This window comes from Epinephelus moara, chromosome 8, assembly GCF_006386435.1.
Source record: "Epinephelus moara isolate mb chromosome 8, YSFRI_EMoa_1.0, whole genome shotgun sequence".
Taxonomy (NCBI): domain Eukaryota; kingdom Metazoa; phylum Chordata; class Actinopteri; order Perciformes; family Serranidae; genus Epinephelus; species Epinephelus moara.
Window position 1 is genome coordinate 27,870,070 of NC_065513.1, and position 26,059 is coordinate 27,896,128.

The 26,059-nt window shown below is 41.6% G+C and overlaps 2 protein-coding genes across 2 annotated transcripts in view; one reads left to right on the forward strand and one right to left on the reverse strand.

Annotated features, from left to right (window-relative positions):
* Nucleotides 1–942: 942 nt before the first annotated feature.
* hsd17b3 (hydroxysteroid (17-beta) dehydrogenase 3) lies at nt 943–14,996 on the reverse strand. The gene is made up of 11 exons (XM_050052045.1): nt 14,771–14,996; nt 8,701–8,747; nt 8,447–8,522; nt 7,550–7,657; nt 7,239–7,306; nt 6,776–6,820; nt 6,545–6,579; nt 6,341–6,422; nt 6,203–6,268; nt 5,908–6,057; nt 943–1,647 (listed from the first exon to the last, which is right to left on the reverse strand). Exons 1-11 carry the CDS (start codon nt 14,919–14,921, stop codon nt 1,513–1,515), a joined length of 963 nt encoding a protein of 320 aa, XP_049908002.1. The 5' UTR covers nt 14,922–14,996; the 3' UTR covers nt 943–1,512.
* Nucleotides 14,997–17,634: 2,638 nt separating this feature from the next.
* ipo11 (importin 11) overlaps nt 17,635–26,059 on the forward strand; it is a 189,367-nt gene continuing 180,942 nt past the window's right edge. The window contains exons 1-2 of the mRNA XM_050050741.1: nt 17,635–17,762; nt 22,473–22,622. Coding sequence (XP_049906698.1) covers nt 22,485–22,622 — 138 coding nt within the window. The 5' untranslated portion in view covers nt 17,635–17,762; nt 22,473–22,484. The remainder of the gene's footprint in view (nt 17,763–22,472; nt 22,623–26,059) is intronic.

Sequence of the window (26,059 nt, forward strand, 5' to 3'; positions counted from 1 at the left end):
CATTTATTTTTAATGGGTTATATTTTTTTTTGTTTAAAACTGAAACACATGCTGTCCGCCCGAGTGGACATGAACAAAAAAAACTCCTTAAAAAATTAACTTCATTTTTTTTTTTCATGCCTAAAGAGGAATAAAAACACTTATCAACAAATATCTTGACTGAGGTCATAATAATTCATGCGTGAAAGGGAGCCCAGAGTAGAGAAACTAAACACTGGCTTTCATGTTTTCGTGCCGGCCACCGATTTCTCCCACATGCTTGGCACACAGGAGACGTTTAAGTTAGCTGCAATGTTGCAACCTTCACACTAAATCCAACACACCAGACCTTTAACATTTATAGAAACACATATTAAAGCAAATATACACAAAGGGGCAAATAACCAATGAATTATACCAAACTAAGAGTCTACAAATGTCAACTCTTACCCTTACAATAAAATGGAACAGATGGATCAACAAAAATGACAACGCGAATGAGATCAAACACACTGTGAGGGGAAAATATAAACACATATAAACAAATCCCACAGAGTTATGAAACTGAAACTGTGTCCCCTAGGGGGCATAATGCCTCTGAGTGGTAATTAATTTACACTCAATGGCCACAGTTGCAATTCAATAAGACATATTTGTCATAAACGTTACTATTACAAGGCTCATTGTGTTCAGCTTTTGTTGACACTGTAAAAAATGTGTAAAACCAATTTTATGTTTATTGCTGAGGTCATAGTTTAAAGTGGCACTGGACTACATTATATTGAGAGGTGTTTCTGTTCTTTTTATCCTTCCTATGTGCATATATGAAAGGGCAGAGTACTGGTAACACATTTCATTAGGTACATAGATAAGTTATTTTTCAAACTGTCATGCACATCAACGTGTCCCGTCCACATGGGCTTACAAGGCACTATAAACATGACAACAAGAGGAATAACACAATGAGAGCAAAAGAGCAAATATAATACACCTACTTGCATGTCAAACAAAATCAAACAGTGTCACAGCAGATATGAACACAATCACAGCTATAAGGCATAACTTAACCACAAACTGTGCAGTCCAGTACAACACCACCCCAACAATGACCACACTGTTAAATATATGATTTTATTAACACCTCTATAAAAACTAAACATTACAGGCATCATGACAGCAGACTTTATAGCAGCAAAGTCGTGTTGAATCGTGTTAAATTGTACAGGTGACAGTATGTTTCTCTATTGCAAGAGTAGACTATGCATATTTGGAATAAAGCGGAGACACATCAATCGCTCCAAACATAAGAACTGAAGGAAATATACCATTCATAAAGGCGCTTTCCTGAGGGTGGCTTACCCACAATGTCACAATTTACATGAACAAAAAGTGCAACTGTCCAGTAACTGTCATTATAATGATACATGGTGTACAACAATTACCACTATGTTTAAATGAGAAACAGAAAACTTAGGTTTGTCAACATCATTTGAATAATAATAAGTCCAAACGTCTTTACATTGCTGTTCCTGGTTATTTATTTTTATGATTTTCAAAGGTTGCATTTAATGCCCTCTGTGCTGCTTTCTTCTTCACATAGTCTTGTAGACTGTGCAGCACATACTCTGCATAGAGAACCTTGGAGGGAATTGACTGCAGTAACCAGCCCTGTATGGACACACACACAGACACAGACACACACACACACACACACACACACACATAGAATGTGTTTTAAGACAGAACTCTCTCACAGAACTCACAGAGTTCAGTTCTGGAATAGTGACATCTTTGTGACATCACAGTGCAATTCTAGTCTCCACAGTGAATGGGCCACAGAGATATCATCTCCACATGCCTACAAACATTTCTACAAGAGACCACTTGCACTAAGAAAACCAGTTTGGAAAGCCCAGAATACCAAAGACAACACCAGTCACCTCAGTTCACCTGAAACTGTTGGAACACAGACAGGTAAGTAAATGCACTTTATAGAAACCTAAGGAGAGCTTAGAGATTAATTTGTGCAGTTTAAAAACAGTATGATATAATAATTAATATGAATATGGTGATGAAAATGTTTTTTAGTGAAGGAAATAATGTAAAACTGAAGCAGTGAGTGAGTTTCAGTGTGAGGTAGAGGACAGGTGCTGTCTGTTTACACAGACACAAGATGAAAACTTTACAGCCATGATATCACATCAAATAATGTACCAGATAAGTTATGTTAATGTGAGGCATATTTATTGTAAAATAAGAATAAAGCTTCATGTTTTATCAAACAGTGATTTTTTTGCAGTAGTTTTTACAAATATACCCAGCTTCAAACTCTGTGAACTCAGTGCACTTACTGTGAATGTATGTAGGCAAATATTAAAATGCACGCAGCCACAAGCACATGTGAAATGCAGGTTTTCATGTGTCCAATCACATTTGCTTATAAGTAAATTGATCACATGCAAGAATGATGTCTAATGTGAGGAGCCTCATGTATTCATGTGTGTATTTGTTAGATTTTAAATGTGATATCAGAAGTAGGGATAACACATCCACTAGAACAATGAAAATGAAAGAAATGGAAAAACTTGGATTTAGACTAAAGGGTTCCATTATTCAACATTATTGTCTTAATGTCATGGTACAATGAGATCCACACGTTACTGTACATTCAATACTTGTTTAAAATTCTCATTACAAGACTCTAAAACTATGGCTCGCTCTACTTCTGTTTAAGTGAAGGGCTTCAATGCATCTTCTAACAAAGCTCACAGTTTTTCCAATGTTTGTGTTTCTCCACCAGATTTCACGTAACATGGACAAAGAAGCAGAGAACATGGAGGAAATCCCCAGCTCTCTCTCCTTATCCATGCACACAGAGGTCTCTGAGATTATTAACATCGATGTCTCAGAATCCATCGATGAGACTGTTGATGATCTTGATGAGCTGATGTACTGCGACGATCTCCTAGAGGAGGAAGAGGACACCGGCCCCAGGCCCTATTCCACCATCAGTGAGGAGAGCGGGACGACTTACCCCTCTCCTTGGTGTTGCTCTCCAGACTCTGAGATCTCAGAGATGATCGAGCCATTTCATCAAAATATTGATGAGGTGGTTAGACAAGTATGCCAAAGCTTCTTGTATCCAGAATATCTGGAGACAGAGGCAGAGGCTGTCCAGACACCAGAGCCCACCGAGGCTACAATGGTACAATGAGATCCACACGTTACTGTACATTCAATACTTGTTTAAAATTCTCATTACAAGACTCTAAAACTATGGCTCGCTCTACTTCTGTTTAAGTGAAGGGCTTCAATGCATCTTCTAGCAAAGCTCACAGTTTTCCAATGTTTGTGTTTCTCCACCAGATTTCGCGTATCATGGACAAAGAAGCAGAGAACATGGAGGAAATCCCCAGCTCTCTCTCGTTATCCATGCACACAGAGGTCTCTGAGATTATCAACATCGATGTCTCAGAATCCATCGATGAAATTGTTGATGACCTTGATGAGCTGATGTACTGCGACGATCTCCTAGAGGAGGAGGAGGACACCGGCCCCAGGCCCTATTCCACCATCAGTGAGGAGAGCGGGACGACATACCCCTCTCCTTGGTGTTGCTCTCCGGACTCTGAGATCTCAGAGATGGTCGAGCCATTTCATCAAAATATTGATGAGGTGGTTAGACAAGTATGCCAAAGCTTCTTGTATCCAGAATATCTGGAGACAGAGGCAGAGGCTGTCCAGACACCAGAGCCCACTGAGGCTCTCTGGACACCAGAGCCCACTGAGGCTGTCAGGACACCAAAGGCGACTAAAGTTGCCGAGGTTCTCATTGAGGACAATGATGTCACACCAGTGGAGATCAGGGACATCGTTCCATCTCCACCCTCTGCCAGCTCACCCCCATCAGCTCTGCAAGTGGTTGAGATCCATCAGCCACAGAGCCAAATGCTGGCCAAACCTGTGACTGATTTTGATGAGGAGGTGAGAGGTTCCCTGACCCTGAGCACATCGGGAAGACAATCCAAAGGCAGGAGGAAAAAGCTGCAGTGGAGGAGATGTTTCAGTGGATGGCGGAGGCAGAAGATCCATCCAGCTCCACCAGAACATTTTGAGGAGGCCGTCAGGTCAGCCAGCGCTGACTTGACAGGTAGCACTGAAGACAGCTGCCAGACTCCCTCCTCTAAAGAGACGTCCTCCACCACCTCCTGCAGTTCCGCTCTAAAAGCAGACCACAGATTCATCCCCCTTAAGCTGGAGGACTACATGGAGGCACCAGAGCCCACTGAGGCTGTCACGACACCAGAGCACAGGTTCATCCCACTTAGGCTGGAGGACTACATCGAGGAAGAGGATCAGGCACTAGAGGACACCAGAGATGTTTCGTCTCTGTCCTCTACAGGTCTGATCCCACCTGATCATCATGTTGCTGAGGTCACACAAATGATCAGCACTTACCAGGGCTCTGTGGACCAGTCTCAGCTTGACACTGAGGCAAAGAGGAGCGATCGCTTCTCTCGCTTCTTCAACATATTCNTCTGTAAATAAATAATTTGATATTGATATTTCTTGTAGTTTGTTGGACACTTACATCATAAAGGTTTAAAGGAACATGACTTTCCTTGTTACTGACAAACCAGTCTAAAGTAACACACACATTGTCTGTTGCATGTCAGCTGACAGCCACACACATAGAGAGTGTTACAGACAGAAGCAGTCAGTATAGGGCTGAGCCATGTTCTTGTACTGTATGTGTTTATTTACTAAGTGAATCCACGTTGAATATTAAGAGCAGCTTGTGACAGGCATTAGTTAGTCAACGTTACACACTCAGGCAAAATCTTGAAACTTCTGCCCTGCGATAAAACACATCCATGTGTGACTGTGACTCAGCTTCTACTGAAAATGTTACTTTGGTGTTAAACGTGGCTAAAGGACTTAAGCTAGTTACATACCAGCAGCAGCAGAGTCAGTGAAGTTCAATGGGCGTGGAGGAGTGTGTCAAGCCAGCGCTGACTTCACTTTTATAGCTATAGTGCTGTGGTTTAGTCTAGTTTATTGTAGTAGGTTTACTGTGATTGTCAAAGGGGTGGTGGGGCCATGGCCTGATACAATCGCTAAGTATACTTTTCTTTGCCACAGAGCTTAATTCATGCAATAACACAAAATCCAATGGAAAAATCTCATTGTTTTTTTGTCGAGGGAACTAGGGCAATGCTTACTCTCGTGTTGGCTTAAAAATAATCATCCCTGAACCACTCTATACAGATACATAACACATTAAAACAAGGTTGTTGTGGAAAATGTTACCTGTATCGGTAACCCTGCCTAACCAACTGGGCAAAACTTAGTGTGCACACAGTAAAGCTGGCAGCAACCACACACTACAAAGACACAGACTGTGTAGCAGGTAAAGAAACTCCACTCCACCCGCCTACGTGACGCGTCAAAATCGTGCTCCATGTATATCTGTGATAACTGTAAAATAAGAAACCAAAGTAAATCAGTACATAATTTCTTAATGCTCATACTGACTAGCCTGTATTGGCTGCTACAACAGCCTGATAGAATTCCCAAAATTAAGTTATGGCTTTTACTGTCGGTGTGCCACCCCAAGACTTTCAGTGGCCCCATTTGGCCACCCCTGTGAAACATTTATGGGGGCGTCACTGCTTGTTTTGCCGTTAGAGCCGAGGTTGATGCTAACCAGCTTCACCTTATAGTGGGTGTTAAGAGTAATGCATTGTCCATTTTATATGCAGTCTGTGTTGGGTATATTTTATGGACACGTGTTAGAATATTTCATTGTTGGAACTACTGACTTGTAGTCACTCCTTAGCACCAGGAGAAATAAGTTCTGTTCCATATTTGAATTTTCACCTTTGAACTTTTACCTTATTTTGGATGGTTATGTCCGTAAGGCCTTACCAGAAGTATGTGACAGACACTGCCGTGTGTTTTGTCTCCAGCTCTGAGGTACTGCAGGGAGCTTTTTACGAAGTCTTCTGGTGATAGGGTCATCATGTTGGTTTTTTGGTAATCTACCATCCGAGTGGAAACCCCAAATGGAGCCACTGCCTAGGAAAACAGAAGAAGAATTGAGACAAAGAGAAGATTCTGAGATTTTTAAGATTTTGTGAAAAAAAAAATCCCTTAAAATTAACAACTCATACCCTGATGCTTTGATTTACAGTAAAAACGTGGAGTGAGTGACTTGGAGTACCTGTATGATAATCCCTTTATCTTTGTATTCAGCTTGTAGACCTTGGGAAAATCTTTCCACGAACACCTTTAGGAACACAATGAGAGCATGAGAAATCATACAATGTAACTCGGGTGGTACTGGTGATACTGTACTTACCTTCGATGCAGCATACAGGGTGTACAGGGGGAATGGAACAGAGGCAGCTCCTGACGAAATATTCAGAATCACCCCTTTTCTCCTGCAGAGCCAGGAACACAAAGGCGGTGGTACATTTGTGGGCGGAGACTCAATGTTAATCAGCCTGTTAGGATTTTATGGTAATACACATTACATCTAATGAAGAAAACATGGGTAGGAAACCTTTTCTCCATGCCTGGAAGGATTATTTTGCACATCTGGAGAGAAAAAAATATCCAGGATCAGATCTTAGACAAATGTAAGGACTGACAGAGTTGATTTGTTTGGGAGGAAAACAACTGAACTGAATGTCTATTTTATATTGTTAACTAGAAAAAGGTATGAGGACTGAAACCTTGTTAATGAAGGGATTCTTGTTTCCACTCATGAGTAACAGCAAATTCACACTCTTACCTTGGCCACAGTTTTCACATTGCAGTTTATCACCCTTGTGATTGTCTGAAAGCATAAAAAAATCATGTGTAAGGTGTCCATACTGATAATTAAGGGAAAATATAAGGGGAAGGACATGTTAAGGGGTGGATACAATAGAGAGCTTTTACAGCGAGGCTCCTTAACTTTCTAAAAAGTTAAGTAAGGGAAAAGTTTGATGAGGATCAACACTAGCTTGAGTAGATCTGATGTGACACTTACTACCAGTCAATCATTTATCAGTAATACAAAGGGCTATAGGGCATATGAAAAGTACTTTTCACTACTTTTCTGAAATATTTTCTGAGGAAGGAAATGCATTCAACACATTTTTTCAAACTCAAGGATACCCACAATACATTCTGGTGAGCAGCGCTGCATATAAATATAAATTTTGCTTGTTTACAAGAAAACTTTACAGCTAAACTGCTGAGGCACCACTAACCTGGTCCAGCTCTGCAGACTCAAGGAATTTGCAGGGGACGTAGCTGGGCAGTACGCCGACATTATTGACTGGTGCAAACAAAAAAAAGAAGATCCAGTTTCAAAGGTAGGAAGCAGCAGATATTACTTTTTTAAATTTGCCTGGGTCCAGACCCTTAAATCCACCCACTCCACTGAGTTCAGGCTGACTGACTCAAAGTGGAAATGGAGTGTAACGAGTTGATACTGCTGTCTGATATCAGGCTAATCCTAAATAACAGCCTTTTATTGTGGAGGCAAATGATGTTTTAGAGAATAAAAAAAAAGTCCAACCTAAAACCCCAATGTTGAGGTCCCTAAGCTGATCTTCAATTTCACTGAAGACGTTTTCTTGTATGAAGTCTGTTATTATAACTTTCACCTTCTGCCCTGTGGTATCACCTGAGAAGAATAAAAATGTGGGGTCAGCAATATACAGTACATTATGTACTCTTACAGATGACAGTCAGCTTATTTGTGCATGTAATTCAAGTTTTAAAGGACCAGTGTGTAAGATTGAGGGGGATTTGGTGGCATCTAGTGATGAGGATTACATATTGCAACCAGCTGAAACTTGAGATTCCTTCAGTCTTCATTGTTCAGAAGGTTTTTACTGGGAGCCGAATTCCTACGCTATTTGGCACGATGCAGATTGGCTACTCACCCAGCTGCTGCTAATGTGTGCTCACCTTATGTCTGATCTAGTTTGGGAGTTTTTTTTTTACCATGAGTCAAATTATCCGCAGAGGTCTCTTCCCCTTCAAAACAAACGGACGCTGTGATTTCAACAGGTAAAAACACCAAATTAAACAGTTTAATGTTTTAAAAATCTGCCTTTTTCTGATGCTTTCATCATTTTGTCATTGCTTCGAACTACAGTGGCAGATGCAAAAACGTCCAAATACAAATGGCCCTATCCAGAGCCAGTGTTTGGTTTGTCTCTTCTGGCCTACTGTAGAAACATGGCAGTGCAACATTGCGATCTCCGTAGATATGGGCCCACTAATTATGAAGATATAAACGGCTCGTTAAGGTGAGAAAAACTATACTATTTTTATTTTCAGGTGATTATACACTATAGAAAACATGTTGTATTATATTAAATTTTGGCCAATATATCCCCCTAGATCCTGTTTGGACCTTTAAAAGCAAGCAAAATAAGATATTTAAATACAGATATCAGGTTCTTACCTATTTCCTTGGCAACCTGGTCCAGGGCTACTTTGGTTCTACTCATGATTACCACATTCATTCCTTGCTCAGCCAGCTGAAAGGAGCAAAAGTTCCACGGTGGACAGTCGGACAGATTTTTATGAAAAATGTATAAAATGGCAACAAAAATTAGCAGATGTGCATCAAATAAAAAATACATAATTTAACCTGCATGATTAGGGTAGGAAATAAACAGATACAGTCTTAGTTGCCCAGGTCAGAAAATCACTTACTGCAAATGCATATGCTCTTCCTATTCCCTCTGAGGCACCGGTCACAACTAGAAAAGAGATGCTGGGATTAGTGTTATTGTTAACGAATTTCATCAGTTGTTATATTCTCCTGCAGTTTCCACTCTTAACACCAGGGGCACTGTGAAGCAGAGCTGCGCTACACCATCTCTCTTCCTCTGCTGTCAGGCAAATCCCAGGATTGTTTGTTTGTATTTGTTCACGCAACCCATCCTGTTCTAACAGACTGTACAGCATGTTCCCCGGTTCTGATAAAGAATTTGCTGAGAACAAACAGGGAACTGCTTGTTTCTGAGTACTCGCTGCTCTCCCATCTCCTCCCAGCTCCGATTACAGAGATCACAGGCTCTTTTACTCAGTTACTCAGACACTGAGTTATGTGCATTAATATTGAACCAAGCCTGTTTTTTCAGGACAGAGATTTAAGAATAAGTCAAGCCAAGAGGACTTTGGATGTGGTGCACTGTTGTCAACATGGGAATAAGCCAAATGGGTGATCTGAGACTCTGACTGCTTAAATAAAAGCAGCAATTAGCTTTTTTTTAGCCTTTTCATTAAGCTCTAAGCTCCAAAACACTGTGTCCTCTCACTATGGTCATCCCTCTTCTGTTGCTATTTGATAACATAAATGCCCAGACAATTTTTTCGTGATGAGCATTGCATCTCTGCTTGTTGCTGATGACATACTGTAGCTCTCCTGGCTTCATCAAACTGCAACCTCCTGCTCGCACTGGGGCAGTTTGCAGCTCAGTGTGAAGCAGCTGCGATGATGGTCAGTACCTCCAGGTCTGAAGCAATTTGCTCCCAATACTTGTAACGTGAAGGAGTTCAAGTGATAGCCATAAACGAGAGCAAGATATAAGCTTTGGAATGATGTCTGTGCAGCATTTTTGGTGCTGTGGTGATTTACTGGACTGTTGTGAGGAGGGGAGTGATATTCCAACCCTCACCTGTGGTCAACAGCACTGGTTGATCAAAAGACAGAACCATGTGCTTTTTTGTAAGGTTTCTACACTCATCTTTATAGACAGAGTGATTAAGTCAGACCTTCTTCTTTCTTCTTCTTGAACATCTGATCAGGATGCTTCCCTGTGGAGGCATGTCCAGCTGGGAGGAGATCCTGCACCACACCTATAACACAATGTGGGGATTATATATTCCACCTCACACCTCAGCATCCCCCAGGACAGTGGTTCCCAACTGGTGGGTCGTGGTCCAAAAATGGGTCGCAGGTTCACTCTGAATGGGCCGCAAGTGTATTTTTATCTTTATTTTTTTAATACAGTGAATTTCTGGCAAAGAGCTTTTACATTTATATTTAGAGAACGCCTGCTGTAGAGTGCGTAATTAACGTACAGCTACTTAACAGAGACAGAAAACTAGCTCGACGACATGACCAAATGCAAGTATAACGCTGAATATATTAAACTGTGTGGACCTTGAACTAATGACTGAGGAGAAATCTGGACTCTGTGGCTGGACCAGTTGGGAACCATTGGCCCAGGAAGAGCTAAAGGAGGTGGCAGAGGAGACCAACATCTTGGTTGCCTTCAGCTTGCAGCCATCAATCCAGACATGAACCCCTTTTACACTGCCAGATTTTTTTGGCGAATATTGGGCCATTTTGCCGGCAATCTGCAAGCGTTTAGACACACAGAGCTGGATTGGCGAGTTGATCTGAGGTGCCCAATTTTCCGCCTCGTAGGGTAGACATATTGGCGGAACCCTTTTAGTTTAAAAAGACCAAGACGGGCTTCCGCAACGGGAGGGGCTGTTGATGACTTGTGGGAGGAGCTGTTGATGATGCCGCATGTGTGACCCACTGGCGGTGGACAAACAGGAAACAGCTGATAGCAGGAATTAGCGAGCAGCTGTAAAGATGAGCAACTGGGGAGACAAGGAATTGCGCACCCTTCTTGTCCTCGCAAATGAAGAGGCCATTAATCGTCAAGTGACGGGGACGGTGAAGGACGGGCCAACTTATGAGAGAATCGCCGAAGGACTGACTAGCTGCGGCCTCCTTCCCACATCACTGTTTACGTCACACGCTGAGCTACACGTTTTGTTACTTGCTCACGCCCCCCATTGCCCCGAAAAGGCGCATTCTGTATGAACAAAAGTAGGTAGGCGGCATTTTGCTGCACTCCCCGATTTTGTTTTTATACTGCCAATGCTGAAAGAAGACTGATTGGGCTTTCCTGCAAATTTGCACAATTCCTATTTAAAAAGGGCTATGGATAAGTGGAAAAATATTCAGGATTTTTTTTCTGACATCTCCTTAGCTGCTAACATAGCTAAAAACGGCAGCAAAGTCTGCAACTGTAAAATTTTGCCCCTCTGTATATTCGGCTGCCATTTGTTGGTAACATATAAGCCATGTTGAACACTAACCAGAGCAAACTGAAAATCTTTACTAGGTTAGAAAAGACTCGTTAATAGTTAAATGCTCCTGCAGATGTAGATTCACATGAAGCATTACCTTACAGGAAATACATTCTTGAATGGTTATATAATATTGGGATGGTTCAGTATCGAACTGGTTGCATTTTATAAACAAGCAGGAAACAATAATCTGCATTCACATTTTCAGAAGAGTCTCAGGCATGACAGGCATTTCTTCAAAAAGGGAGAGACACAAATACAACCACTCAAATTCCTATTAGCCAATCCATGGGAACATGTTCAGTCGTCCAATATGTGATAGCTCCACTTTATGTCACAGAGGTTATTTTCATTTTGGTGCCAATTTAAGACAACAATTTCTCCATACACTCTCTGTCCTTTTTGTTTCAGTACCATAGTTGCCAGTGAAGTATGAGAGTGCTGAGAGTCTACTCTGAAGGCAGCAAGAGGATCAGAGAAAGCGTGCTGAGCCAAGAGGTCCCTATTGAACACAGTTTCTCAGTGTCATCTTTGCCCAGAATGCCCTGAGTCCACACTATGCCAGAACACTGTTTTCCCTGTTCCCACAGTTACCATATTGTGTGCTGCTGATTCACTGTGAGATGGTTGCGCTCCATTGACAAACACATTTTGATTTACATCAACAAATAGACTGCAGGGGGAAATTCCTGCATGGTGAGTCAAATAAAAACAAGCTCAGATCAGCATGCATTGCTGTTTGTCTTTTTTGATACCACCAGTGGAGGGAGCAGCAATGTCAGAACACTTAAGATCCTACAAATAGTGGTTCTAAAATCTTGAGATTTGTGCTCCTGACCACTCGACCCATTCTCACTCCGACCTCATATGGACGTTTGGTCATTGACATTCTACGTCGAGATAAGACGTAGAACACTGTGTGAACTTAACCCTGTTACATGCATTTTCTGTTTTCAAAATACACTTCCGTTTTCACATGAAATGTACAGTTTGTATACGGTCTCTTTCAAATAAAATTCACCACGTTGGTAAAACACTGCAAATTGATGTTTTTTTCTTTCAACAACAAACACACGTGGTTACATTTCACCAACAAACGCACATAGTTTAGGTTTAGGCAATAGCAGCTCATGGTGGGGTTTGGAAGAAAAGAACAGGGTTTGGTTTTACAATCATATGGGAAGGGAACATCAGCCTCCTAGGTCAAAGTCGGTGGTTGTTGGACCCATCCACCACCCCTCCCAACCTCCCTTCTTGGATTTTTGCCCCCTCAACAAACACTGTCTGGCTGGGTTTCCATTAAACAATAATGGTGACCTGCCGCGTATCATGTCGATGTGAAAGGATGGCTTTTTTCGTTGGTGGTTGACGTCAGAAGTCACTGGCCAAGTGCCGGTTTTCAACGACTTTGAAGTGAGACTGGGTTGGACCACTGGTGGACTCTAAAAGTGCCCTCTTGGATGCCTCCAGGGTGCCCTTCCAGTGAAGAAAATGAGATCCAGTGTATGGTTGTCATGAGAACCGATACTTCGGCACCAAGTCAATGCCTACACGCAAAAAATATGTCAGTAACTGTTTTTTTCAGTACCGTAAGTACCGGATACAACTTTGCCTTCAGCGGGCCGTGACGATTCCTGTCGGAACTGACGGGGGCAATATACGCATGTCAGTCGGTGCCGAGGACGATCGCTGAAGAAGAACGCCTGTTCTCCATTGTCTTTGCTAGAAACAATGGCTTTTATAAGTGCTGCTAGAGCCGCAACACCCCGGCGTGTCGAAAAGTCAGGTAGTAGGAGTCGTGTGTGCAGAGGGTTAGGCCTTATTTACACTGCAAGCGATGTGTTTGCGTAGCGCTTGCGAACGGTCGCTGTTTACTCGCATTTTCATTTCAGCGAGCATGTTAACAGGTTAGAGCATTCACACCGCAACCATTCTATGCACTGCTCGAGTCGCGCTGCTTTCGCGAGCAAGCTCGAAAATAGAAGAGACGCCAATTTTTTGCGCGAGTCGCGAGCAAATGGTCGCGGTATTCAACAAAAAACATGTGTTTGCGTGTGTCTCTCAGCCACCGTAGCCGTAACGCTTGTGGACCGCTTGCGGTGTAAATGAGGCCTTAAGTTAAAGTTTGAAACAGTTTTAATAAAGTAGTGAATTTAGAAAAACATGAGTTCTGTTTTTTGATTTTTATCATGGTATCGAATGAGTATCGAGAATCGTGGAAATTCACTGGTATTGGTATCGACTACTGAAATTCTGGTATCGTGACAAGCCTAATCCAGTGCACCAATAGGTACCCTTAAAATGGAGAAAACGTGATGTAGCGCCATTGTAAGATTGATCTCAATGGTGCCCCTTTAATATTATTCACCCCTGCCCCTCAGTTAGCCTGAGTCCGCCACTGCCCCTGACCTTATAGATAACACGACTCAAGCAGCAGCAACCTTTTAGACAATAAAAAGGAGACTGACCCATGCACCACACAAAACGTCTTAGGCCACTTTAAACTGAAAAGACTGTGAAGGAGACACAAACTTATGCAAATGTGGTCTCAGATCATCAGGACAGAAACTGAGGCAGAGGGACAGGGTTTATAAAGCCTAGAACACACTGTTCTGATGGCTGTTTTCCTCTGTGCTGCAATGGAATGAAAGTGGGCTTTAGAAAGAAAGGACAGATCAGCCCAGGATTGTGTTTTTATATGAGGCTTCTTTAAGCGCTGTGAGAGTCTGAATAACCTCTTCAGAAGATGAGGAAATCTTGTAATTCGATGAGACTGGTCTGGTACCCGCAGAGGAATGTTTTGATGTAACTACTGGGAAACGAGGGGCGAGGGGAGCCAGAACTGACGATGTGTCCACAGTCGCAATTAGGTTAAACCACACTGACACTGTCTCCGTTTATAGGAAGCTTACAAGTTTAATTCCCTGTGCCAGCTGGAGAAAGCAGTAGTGCTTTCCTTATCAGCCTTACTCGCTTGTGTCAACTTACCCTGAGTGCAGTTTGTACCAGCATTACCACTGTGTACTGTGATTGTTCCGCTTTAACACCAGTGACAGCAGTTTGCTAATACAATTGCTATTTTTAACTATAATCACATTGGTAGTGAACATTTTACAGATAAACTCTGAATGAATGCTCTGTTTTAGTGAAGAAAAATGTGATTTTAGCAGCAACATGTTTTGTAGATACATTGATGAGATCCCTTTTCTGTACATGTAAATGGCTGTAAGCTGCTGTACTGTAAGTAGGTGTGACTATGTGGCTTCTCAGAAAAAATCAAGAGCCTGCCAGTTTAGGTTCAAATATGTCAAGTGTGAAAAGTCTGAACAAGTCTAGAACTGGGAACTCTTCTTTTTCTTTTTCCTGCCAAATTTTCTTCATTCAACAGTGAGCTCAGTCAGGTAAATAAACTGTTACCTACTTTCAGCCCTTTTGCATGTACAGGCACATCCTGATGTGCACTTTCACATATAGTAATGTACCCATACAGCCATAATGAAAACACATTTAAATGTAGTGTTTAATCACAAAACATAAGTAGTTAGTTATGACTGTGACTGACATCTAAATTGTCCTGATGCTATTTGTCCTATCTGTCAAACTCCCAGCATTATTTGTCTGACATACATTACAGTACACACACACATGCATGCATGCACACACAACTCACCGGCCCACTCTCCCATAGAGGTGAAAAAGGACTTTGATAGTGGAAACCACATCTTGGGAAAAAGTATCCTACTAAAAAGCAGCAGTTTCACTCCATAGCAGACAATAACTGCAGTGCCAAGAGAGATGAAAAACAATTCCATTAAATCCATGCTTGTCCGGCACAACAACAAACTCTGGCTTTAAGCTGTCTGCTCTGAGAGAAAAGTTTTTAGTTCAGTGATTCACCAAAAATAAAGCAGGACAGAAAGAGAAGGGAATAACCCTGCCAGAGGACACTCCCATTTCAAGACACCCCCCCCCCCTCCCCTACACACACACACACACACACCCACAGACTCTCATTCTACCTCTGACATGTATGCACACATACTCACGGATAGTACATGTACATTTCATTCAAACTGATGAAATGTATGGAGAGATGCAGGCTGCCAATATTCTTTAAAGGCCTTTTGAGGCAAAGTTCTGATTTTGGGTTATTTGCCTAGGTCTTCCCTTTGCCATCAGCACCGCAGTGTTTGATCGGATGTTTGGTACAAACTGACCCATCCACATCTTCTTTTCTTATATGCACCCACCCCTCCATAACATACCTGGTAAGCTACTAAATTCCTCACGTTATGCCAGTAGAGAAGCAGCCTGTAGCGATGTGAGCAGGGTGAGTCCCACACTGCCAGAGTGTCAGTGGAATCCAAAAGAAGCATGATTAGGATTACACGAAGTCTAGTCTAAGTGTAAGTTTGTTTTACCAACTACTATGTTTTCATGGTAAATAATGTTCCAAAAATCATCTGACACTGTCACCTGCCCGCACAGCTGGTTTCTTTTAGTTTCTTCTAGTCTATAAGTGGTCGTGTTTTCAAAGCTTACCTCCTGCCCTTCACCTGCCTGTCCTTTGGTTCTGTTGCTGAAGATCTGCACACAGACTTTACTTGTAATCTGGTTCTGTGCAAAACCCACACAAACTACTGGTGCTCTGCAACCCTTGTCCATATACATGGATATCCATACTGATAGACTTTGCATCCGAGTTCAGATTCAACACACAGTAGCAGGTCTGTCTGTCTCATTAACATGGCATGGCCAAAGTGTGATGAGTGCCATATCACACTTGTATTCTTCATGTGATCATATAGAATAACTGTAAGAAGATGTATGGGAGAGTATGTGGAGTAAACTGAGGATAGGGATGTACACCCTTTGGTACAGAGCCAAAGTAAATGTGTGATTGGTCTAGAAAACTGAGCTTCTAGCAATCTACCTCTCAGAACCTGTTAGGCTGGTTGATAAGAAGTTAACGATCTTGTTAGAGAGACAGAAACACATCTTCTGGATTCAGGGGTATAAGGTAGTTACGATGGGCCCCAGTGCACGCTATTATAATGGGCACTAGTGCACGCGATCGTGCACATATCGTCTCGTCACATGATCAGAGATTTGACACTGGATAAGATCAATGTACACATTACCCAGCAATCCTCATTACATATCTGTATATAACAAAAAATAACAAAGAAAACAAAAAATTATTACCTTGATTTAACACTTTTAATAGTTTATTTATAATTCTAGAATAAGAATATAATTTTATCATAGATGCTACTGACTATTTTACAAAAAGAAAAAAAAAACATGATGTGTTTGCCTTTTTCAAGGGCATATATAGCAAGTGGTTTTTAATTTGATGAGAGTTCTTCTTTGAACATAGGCGTATCAAGGTAGCAATCGGCCCATTCTCCACCCAACACATCAGTGGAGGGCCCATTCTTTCTATGTGCCTCCACTGCCTGCACTGTATATTTATGCCCCTGACTGGACTGATTCTTGATTTGACTTGTCAGGTGTTTAATTTCCTGAATGAACCAAAACACCCCAGTTTGGTCATTTTAATACTCAACACAGAATTTTTATAACACAGTTCATAAAGATATCTTGGGATAGGATTATACGGTGTGATAGAGAATTTTTTGCTACAGCTAAAACAATGTATTGATTATTCAACTGCAACTATTTTGATATAATAGGATGAAATGATGATGATAGAGAATTTGTTTGAGTCGTGTATGTTTAACAAAAAATTCCAACATTCATCCATTCCAGCTTCTTAATTGTGAGGTTTTTCCAACATTGTAAACTGAAAATCTGTAGGTGTTTGCTCCACCTTGACATTACACAAGTAAATAAATATATCAATAAATAAATAATGAGCATCACTCATCAGGGTGGGAGACGTCAACTGTAACTCTGCACCTTTTCCTTTGAATGGAAAAATCAAAATAAAGTCTATAAAATAGATAAATAAATAAATGAAAAGCACTGATAAACTCTGCACCTTTTCCTCTGATTGGAAAATATTTAAAATAAAGTCTATGAAATAAAAAAAAGTCTATGAGATAAAGATACACAAATAAATAAATAAAATTATGATATATTATAGTTTGATTTAATATATTTTTTTAAATTATAATTATGATATAATACAACTATATTTAACAACAACAACAATAATAATAATAGTAATGATAATTATAAACGAGAATATGCAAATAAATCAAAGCTAATTAAAAGCTTATTTGTAAGAAATATTTTTTTTTAAAAGAGTTTAAAAAGAGGACACTGAGGTGACTTGTCTGGAGATTGTTCCACCTGCAGTGGGGACAGAGAATATAGTGCCCTATAGTCTATGGTATACCATTTTATTATTTTATAAATGCCACTTGCTATGGATACTGTCCTACAGACAACAGTGATGATGAGGAGGAGTAATGATGATACCTGCACATGTTTAACTGCAGCATACAGCAGCAGCAGCTGGCTCCATTCATTCATGACGAAGAACGCCTGCCCTGACGTCATCAGCGTGCGCCTGCTGTATTGCTCGCGCCATTCCTACAAGCGTGTGTTTCCATCTCCCATTACATTACCATTGGCAGAGCTTTAGCAGCCACTGCTACGGCACAGTTTCTGTTTCTCTACCGTCAGTCTCTCAGGTGAGTCCGGTTTAATGCCTCTATTGTGACACATGTGCTCGAGGACAGACGTTATTTGACATAACGGCTACTGTCGGGCCCTGGTTACGCATTGAATAAGTTTAGCTTGCTAGCTAGCCCAAAGTTAGCTTGGTGTTTGGGGAATGCACGATTTGGAGACTCAAGTGTCGCTTTTTCATCAGTGAATGTGTTGGTGTCTTATTTGTATTTTAGATGACACGCAGAGAGGGCCACTAAACCAACCTGGAGTATACTGCGAATATTTCAGAGCTAATAAAGTAAACTGTGATGAATGTAACGCTAATGACACAGTTACTGCTCTTTTTCTGACCTCATACCACTCAGCTTGTTTTGGTTTTTACTCTGCTGTGAATGTGTCATGGTGTTGAATTGTTATAACGTTTCTGTGCGTCTGTGTCGCATGTAGCTGTGTTTTGTAACAGGGCCAGGCAGAGTATAACTTGGCTTTAGTCTAATCAATCTCAGCCGCACCGTAGATAACGTTTTAGTTAGTAACGTTAAAGCTAATGCTGTCAGTATGTAGCGCTCATTAGCTAGCTGTTAAAGTTATGCTGCCGCTAGCTTACTTGTTTACTCAACCACAATTTGACAGCCAGGTTAACGTTAGCTTATGTTAGCGGCAGAGGCCATTGTATATGCAGAACTCCAGACATGTAGCAGAGAAACGTTGGATAAAACCCGCAACACACAGCTTTGTCCAAACAGATGTTCTAATAATGCAACAACAACAACGAGCTGTTAGTGTTACCCCGTATGCTAGCATGCTAACTGACCTGTTACACAGCTCGCATATTTCCTCTTCTAATTGTCAATAGCAGGCAGTCAAGTCAAGCAAGTTTCATGCTGTACATTTCTAGTATATGTGGTGAAGGTGCATGCATTTCTGATCTGGTCAGCACGCAGTGTGTAATGGGAATGACAGGTGCACAGGTGCCACATGTTGTGCTTTAATTAGAAAGTCAACAAAAAAATCTGGCAACAGGCCCCTTTTCACAGAGGACATTTTTATATGTCGCAGTAGGAAAAGCTTGGGTGTAAATATGACATAATCATGGCTGGATTCCTTCTTGCAGCTTTGCTTTCAGTGCTGTCACACTGTCATGGCTTACTGGGATACCTGAGCAGAATGGAGACATTATTATTGTTATTAGGAACATCTCTGCTTCTCCTGCCATGGCAAGTCAAACAATCTGCAGGGAAAGAGGTCTGGCTATGATGTTAGCACCACCAACAACTGACCATGTTTCAGCTGTATGGATGTTGTACAAGTAGTGGTATCCTGCTTAGACAGGTTTGACACAGCTGCAATACTGACAGTACCACAGTGTATAGGAATTCTGGGCAGGCTGCTGCAATTGAAATTGACCTCAGGCACCTTACACTGATTGCCTGTCCTTTTCGAGGGTGTCTCCTACTGTGAGTAAAGTGCTTAAACTCCATCCATCCATTTTCATCCACTTATCCGGGGCTGGGTCGCGGCGGCAGCAGGCCAAGCAAAGCACCCCAGACATCCCTCTCTCCGGCAACGCTTTCCAGCTCCTCCTGGGGGACCCCAAGGCGCTCCCAGGCCAGCCTCCTACCAGTGGGACATGCCTGGGACACCTCCAGCAGGAGGCGCCCAGGAGACATCCTAGTCAGATGCCCGAACCACCTTAACTGATCCCTTTCGACGCGAAGGAGCAGCGACTCTACTCCGAGCTCCCTCCGGATGTCCGAGCTCCTTACCCTGTCTCTAAGGCTGAGCCCAGCCACCCCGCGGAGGAAACTCATTTCCACCGCTTGTATCTACGATCTCATTCTTTCGGTCACTACCCAGAGTTCATGACCATAGGTGAGGGTTGGGACGTAGATGGACCAGTAAATCGAAAGCTTTGCTTTCCGGCTTTGCTTTAGTACTTAAACGGAGACACCTAAATGATGATTTTGAGTGGTGCAGTGACAGCACTGAGAATCTCCACCCAAGCCATGTGAGTGAGCCTAAGATAAGACCAGCCTCTGCATTCAAACGTGTAATAACATGTAACAGACATGTTTGACATTTACAGTGATGCAACCTGATTTTAGTTCATCTCGATAAGTGTCTCAATGTACCAGACAGCTCAGATCATTGTTTCTGCCCAAGCTCACTGGTTACACTGCTAAGCGTGTGTGCATAAAAAGCATTTATCTGAGTTGTTGGTGAAGATTCTCAGTCATCCAGGTCATGGTAATCGTAAGTGCTATATCGTAGGCAACTGAAGACGTTTCGCCTCTCATCCAAGAAGCTTCTTCAGTTCTAAATGACTGGTATGAAGTTGCAGGCAATAACCCGCACAGGGTTTTATGGGAATGGGGTAAAAACACAATTCATTGTAGTTTATTTAGTGACCTTTGCACGTCTAACTCAACTCTTAAATGTTGTTTAAAAGCAACATTTTCATATTTTGTACAAGTTGGGGATGAGAATATCAGTCTAAATTCCACCCAAAGTTTTGTACCATAATTATACAGTAATTAAATCTGAGGGTTGTTTTAGCCAATTAATAGTTACAGAGCTTCTACTAGTAGGAAGAAACTCTGTAGTACTTGTTCATGTGGGTTTGTTGGCCACAAAATCAGCCATTGCTGTTTGCGCTTAAATTTAGACTTTCCTCCCTTTTTTATAAATGACCTAATTAAGTACTTATCAGCCTGTTAGGGATGATAGTATCATAAATATTAATAGATATTGTGTTCCCGGAATCGAAATGAAAATGTTTAAAAGCATGGTTAAAAGTTATCATCGCCGAGTGTGTGTACATGCACACAAGTATCTGTAGTATCTGGGTTTTGAGTCTTATCCCGGTCTCGATCATATTCTGAGTATGATGTTTATATGGTTCATAGGTTTGTGATTGTTTGCGCCACTGCCAGTATCCGTCTTTGACTGCTCCATATCTAGCCTCTCTCTGTAATTTCTGTAAAAGCCGAGCACAGTTTGGTTTCAGGTTGTCTGGACTCTGCTGCAGTTATAGCTTCCAGCTGGATTTAACTTCTCCATCTGATGAGAGCGACAATGCAATTCATCTTCTGAAAGGACATGTCAGACTTTCACTTTAATTTCAGACTGTAGATCATAGTTGCATCATATGTTGTAATATCTTCCATTTTACTGACTAGTCATTACCTGATTTGTCGATGCATCTGCACACATGGCAGAGACTGTTCATTCAGAAGCCTGGAGTAGGTGTTTACATGCCACACTATCCAGGCTACTATCCAGGTACTCTAGCAAACATATGTGGGCTTCTCAAAACTGAGAAATGCTCATCAAGGGTTCTGAAACCAGGATATGATATTTACATGTGCAAAACATCATATCCATCTGAAATACTAGTGTGCTTGTCCATTAAACACAGTCAGTGTTGCATTAAGGTTAGCAGGTGGATTTCTATCTCTGATGTTGATCCATATAGAAACTGGTCCCTTAATTGTGTGATGGCCACCAGAGACATAAGCGCCCCTCATTAATCTCATTTAAAGTAGACTGGTACTATACTTGCTACGTCCACACCTTATAACAAAAAAAAAAAAACCCTTCTCAGAGTCTTCTAATGGCTTTGTTACTGAATTAATAATTCAAGGACTGTTTATTAATATAATCTGTCTCTTTTATGTGAGAACCTGTTTGACCAAAGCACTTCCACTGTATTCTTGTGTGGAGACGGCCTTAATTCACATGCAATTACAAAAGCATGCAGTGGATCATGGTGATGGATAGTTGTTTCTGGGCTGCAGATGGCAGCCTTGCTCAATATTCTCGTGTTGAAACTTTATAGTGAAAGCTCACTTTGACCACACTACCTCTGCTGTTTTTATTCACTAGGATAATCTGGTTGTTTTCTAAAAAGAGATGTGTTTTTAACATAGTTTGTGTCCGGTATTGACTGCTTCTTATAGCCCCTGATTGCAGTGTCTTCATATGAGTAGTTGACAGACATGAATAATGTATTTCAGTAGTTTTCAAAGTTTTTCATCTCATGCTTGTCAGAGATATTCTCCGCAACTATAGGGAATGCACTCAAAGCTGAAGAGGAAGAGAACGTGGCTGTGTGAGAAAGTAAACAACGGTCCTATTATTGACAAACTCCTCTGGAGATGTTGTTCTATGACGTCCATCAGGAAGGATTCGTGATCCTAAAGTAGGTCTGGTTACGGTTTATTATTCTATCTGAGAATCCCTTTTTTGAGGCACAGAGGCAACTGACTCAGGTACTTTGTTTGAAACTGAAAAACACCATCGGACCTGTGAAGCTGGGGTGCTTGAGTACTATCTGGGACATAGAGCAGCTCCTTGTGTGGGAGAGGTGACTGCCAGTGTTTCTATCAGGTGTGCTCTTCTTTTGTCAGAAGGATTTGTTTCCTTCTCACTATGTTTGACAGTGATTTCAGCGCCACTTGATCTATAATAAAAATGGGTTAGAAAAGGATAAAGCCAGACAAAGCGAAACAGAAGATTCCTTGTTCTGACATTTTTTTGTAGATGTAATTTGACTGCCTCAGCTTTCAGTTGATGTTTTATTATGCTGTTTTTCCCTACGGTGAATCTATTTTAAAAGGTTTTTTTTTATTTCTCAACTCAGCCAGAACTTTTCACAACAAGAGCAATGAAACTCTTTACTTGTCTGTTTTCCTCCTCCCCCTCCTCCCCTCTCATACTCCCCCCTGCAGATATATCCAGCTATGGATATGGACGGTGCCAGTTCTGTGGTGCTGCAGGCCTTAACCCAAGCCACCAGTCAGGACACGGCTCTGCTGAAGCCTGCGGAGGAGCAGCTCCGACAGTGGGAGACTCAGCCAGGCTTCTACTCTGTCCTTCTGGTGAGGGATGGTATCAAATAATTGGAATAAATCTGCTGAAGTGAAAACTATTAAAACTTTAATGACTGGAGACGGTAATGAATGTGGTGTATCTCGCAGAATAGCAGGGCGACGTCGGGTTTGTGCTCATTTCTAATGCACTTTAGTTTTTAAGTAAGTTCTTAGTTCTTAAGTAACTTAATTCAAACAACCAAAGGAGCGTGTTTCTCTGCAGATCAGTTATTAATAGGAGGGGAATGTCTTACATTCTGCATAACAATAGCAGATTGAGAGGTTATATATTCTGTTGATGGTTGACAATTCATCCTGGCAATTTCACACAATAACTGTAATCACAGCAACACATCACAAGACTGTGAGGCGTAGGGAAACAGGGAGAAAGAGGGCAGTGTAGGGCAGGCAGCTGGGAAAGGATGATTTGTGTTAAACATTTCCATTGAATATTTTTATTGAAAGTTATTCACAGATGTTTCAACCACACAGTATTTTTCAATGTCTTAAATCAAGTGTGGTCGACATGTCTGAAAAGTGGCACGGCTACTACATTATGGTAAAAATCATGATCACATTTATTTTAATCAACATTGAGATCATGATTAATCAATACCTTTGATTCACTGATTTTGGAAACATAATGTTTTTCATTGAACTTTAAAAAACTTCAACTGTAGGTGACTCACTGGTCACAACTCGTACTGTGACAGTAAAGTCTAGTTCACATTACACGATTTTCACCCGGATTTTGCATCGCGGAGACTATCGTAATCTTTTGAGTGTTCATACCTGGCGACCTGTGTTTCTGTCAGCGGTAGTCTCACCAACTCTGTTACAACATATGTGTGCACACCACAAGATTTCTCCACTGAGCCCTCGCCGACAGAGCCCCAGATAACGCAGTGACGTCACCAAACTTGGGGACGACACATGAAGACATGGATATTCTTCCCAGTGTTGAATCAGATCTGCCTCTAGGGCCTGGGTCCAAACACAACACGCTCCCTGTGATCCTGTGGATGCCGCCAATTTTTGTTGTTGCTTGCCGGCTTGTCAGTGTTGCCAGATCTTGGGAGAGAAACAAGCAACCAGGGCTATGGAAACAAGCCCAAAAGAAGCGACTATCATGCGTTAAAATAACTTATTAGCAAGGCAACGTTTAGAGAGCAAGCCCAAATAAGCAACTCCACTTTAGAAACAAGCTCAAAGTCACGGCTAATAAGCAGACCTGGCAAGTGGCAACCCTGCGGCTTTCCCTCCTCACATTTCTTTCGTCCTCCTGCGTGCTGACGTGGGACATATCTCATCTCTCATTGGCTAATGCTCTTTGTCAGTCGTGTCAGCCTTCTCCAGTTTTCTAGCATGCCAGATATCCAGTCCCAGTCACAGATGAGGGGGCGACTTGCTCGTAGGCTTGTTCACACAGGAGGACTCGTCGTGGCAGACTGTCTGCCAACTCACCCAAGGTGGCTCTCAAGATCCTCTGCAACGTCAAAATTGCGGTGAAAATTGTGTAAAGTGAACTAGGCTTTAGGTGCTCAAATACTGGCATATTCTCAGAAAGAAAAAAATGAATTAAAATAACACAGATGTCATAATCAAAAATAATTCCCCATCATAAGACTCACCTGTTGACAATTCCCTAACTGCAATTTGTTCTCGTTTATACGGGGCATGCACAATGGACTGACTAAAATACACATGAAGGCACATAGTAGCAGTGCTCAAGCACTTTAACCGTATGCTTAAATTTGGTTTTCTTTACAAAGTACAGTAAATGTGAGTGTGGTCGGACATCCATGACACCCTGTAGCATTAGTTATGACTTTGGCGCTGTTGCTCTGCAGTGGGAGGCCTCCTGAACGCTCACAGACTTGCCCTCCAGTGTTATTTTGGGTCTCATTCAGCTAATCGACACATTCAGGTAATGGCACAAACTGGATTAATCACCCAGCCTTATTAATTGGGTCTATAGAATATTTTAACACCTTATGTGCTGCCGGCCATCCTCTCTGCCCTGACCAGTGCCTAAGTTTTGGTGTACACTCACGACAAAGCTTATCTCGATCCTTAAAGGAATACTCAGGCTTTTCAGGAGATATGTTTGTTTACTGTCTCAGCCGGGTGCAAATGAGAAGATGGATTTCAGTTTCATCTCTGTTCATTCAGTAGAGAAATTGGCCCGGGATGTGTTCTGCCTAGCTAAGCACAAAGACCTATTCCATTCACAGAAAAACGTATTATTTTCTATATTTTGGTCCCTGAATAGATTGTTGAAAAGGGAGACAATAGACAACACAACGTCCTGTTTAAGCCAAAGTATATCTCCCAATTTCATACACCCGATCCACAAATATGAGATCCAAAAAAAACAAAACCTAATGTGGCTTGTGCAGCATTTCATTTTCAGACGTGCCTGGCTAATCATGCAATCACAGTATCTGCAATATAGAATATACAGTATAAGGGCTTGTGTTAAAGGCAGCCAAGTTTTTGTGTTTGCCCTCAGATGATCTACGACAGTCTAACTCAGAGTTTTGTGTTACTGAAGATTAAGGATAGACATTTGTAAGACTTTATTGATACAAATACCATTATGGATTCTGCTTATTGGTCCGATTCTTTAGCGATTCCCTTACTGATTCCTGATGAATTCTCTGTGTGAAAAAAAGCAGGCTTACACAGGTTTTCAGCATCAATGCAACAGTTTTATTATCTCAGAGTGTGAACACATGCAGTATAGAAACAGAGCAGAAGAAAAGGCATTATTATTTTACAGCAAGGACATTACAAGCAGCACTGATGTCATCTTTCTTTGTGAAATGAAGCCACTCTTTAGATGCTTTCTTCTACTCCGCCATGACTTCTTCTTGTTGCAAGTGTCCAACAGCATAGACCCATACTAACTAAAACTAAAATCAAGATAATAAATGGTCATTAAAATCAGTGAGATAGCAATAAAATAGACAGACAGCTCAGATAAAGGGTTCGTCCCAATACTCTCACTTCCCCTCGGAATTGGCCCTGCATGTGGATTGTAAGCGCTGACTTAGAATATGAATGCTTGAAAATCACTAATTCATGATATCTACAGAGTTCTCTGTGAAGCCGTTAATGCTGAAGCCTACATCGCCGATACGTGTGACGTAGGTGAACACGTCTGTTGCGCTAATTTGCATGAAGTGGCGTCCCAATTCGTAGGTAAAATCCCCTACCCCTCAACACTACCCCTTCGTCGTTGAAGGGAATCTATCTGGCAAATGCACTTCAAACCAAGGGGTAAGGTTAAGGGAAGAGAATTGGGTCAAACCAAGGGGTAAGGTTAAGGGAAGAGAATTGGGATTGGCGCAAAGTCAGGATATGCTTTCTTGTTTTTTTTTTTTTTTAAAAGATATTTGTTTTTTGTTTTTTTAGCCTTTAATGTATAGGACAGACAAGCGTGA

Coding starts and splice junctions, on each gene's coding strand:
- hsd17b3 (XM_050052045.1), bottom strand. CDS start 14,921: ATGGATTTAATGGAATTGTTTTTCATCTCTCTTGGCACTGCAGTTATT. Junction 7,658..8,446: donor CCAGGTTGCCAAGGAAATAG/GTAAGAACCTGA, acceptor TATTCTTCTCAG/GTGATACCACAGGGCAGAAG. Junction 6,821..7,238: donor AGTCTGCAGAGCTGGACCAG/GTTAGTGGTGCC, acceptor TTATGCTTTCAG/ACAATCACAAGGGTGATAAA.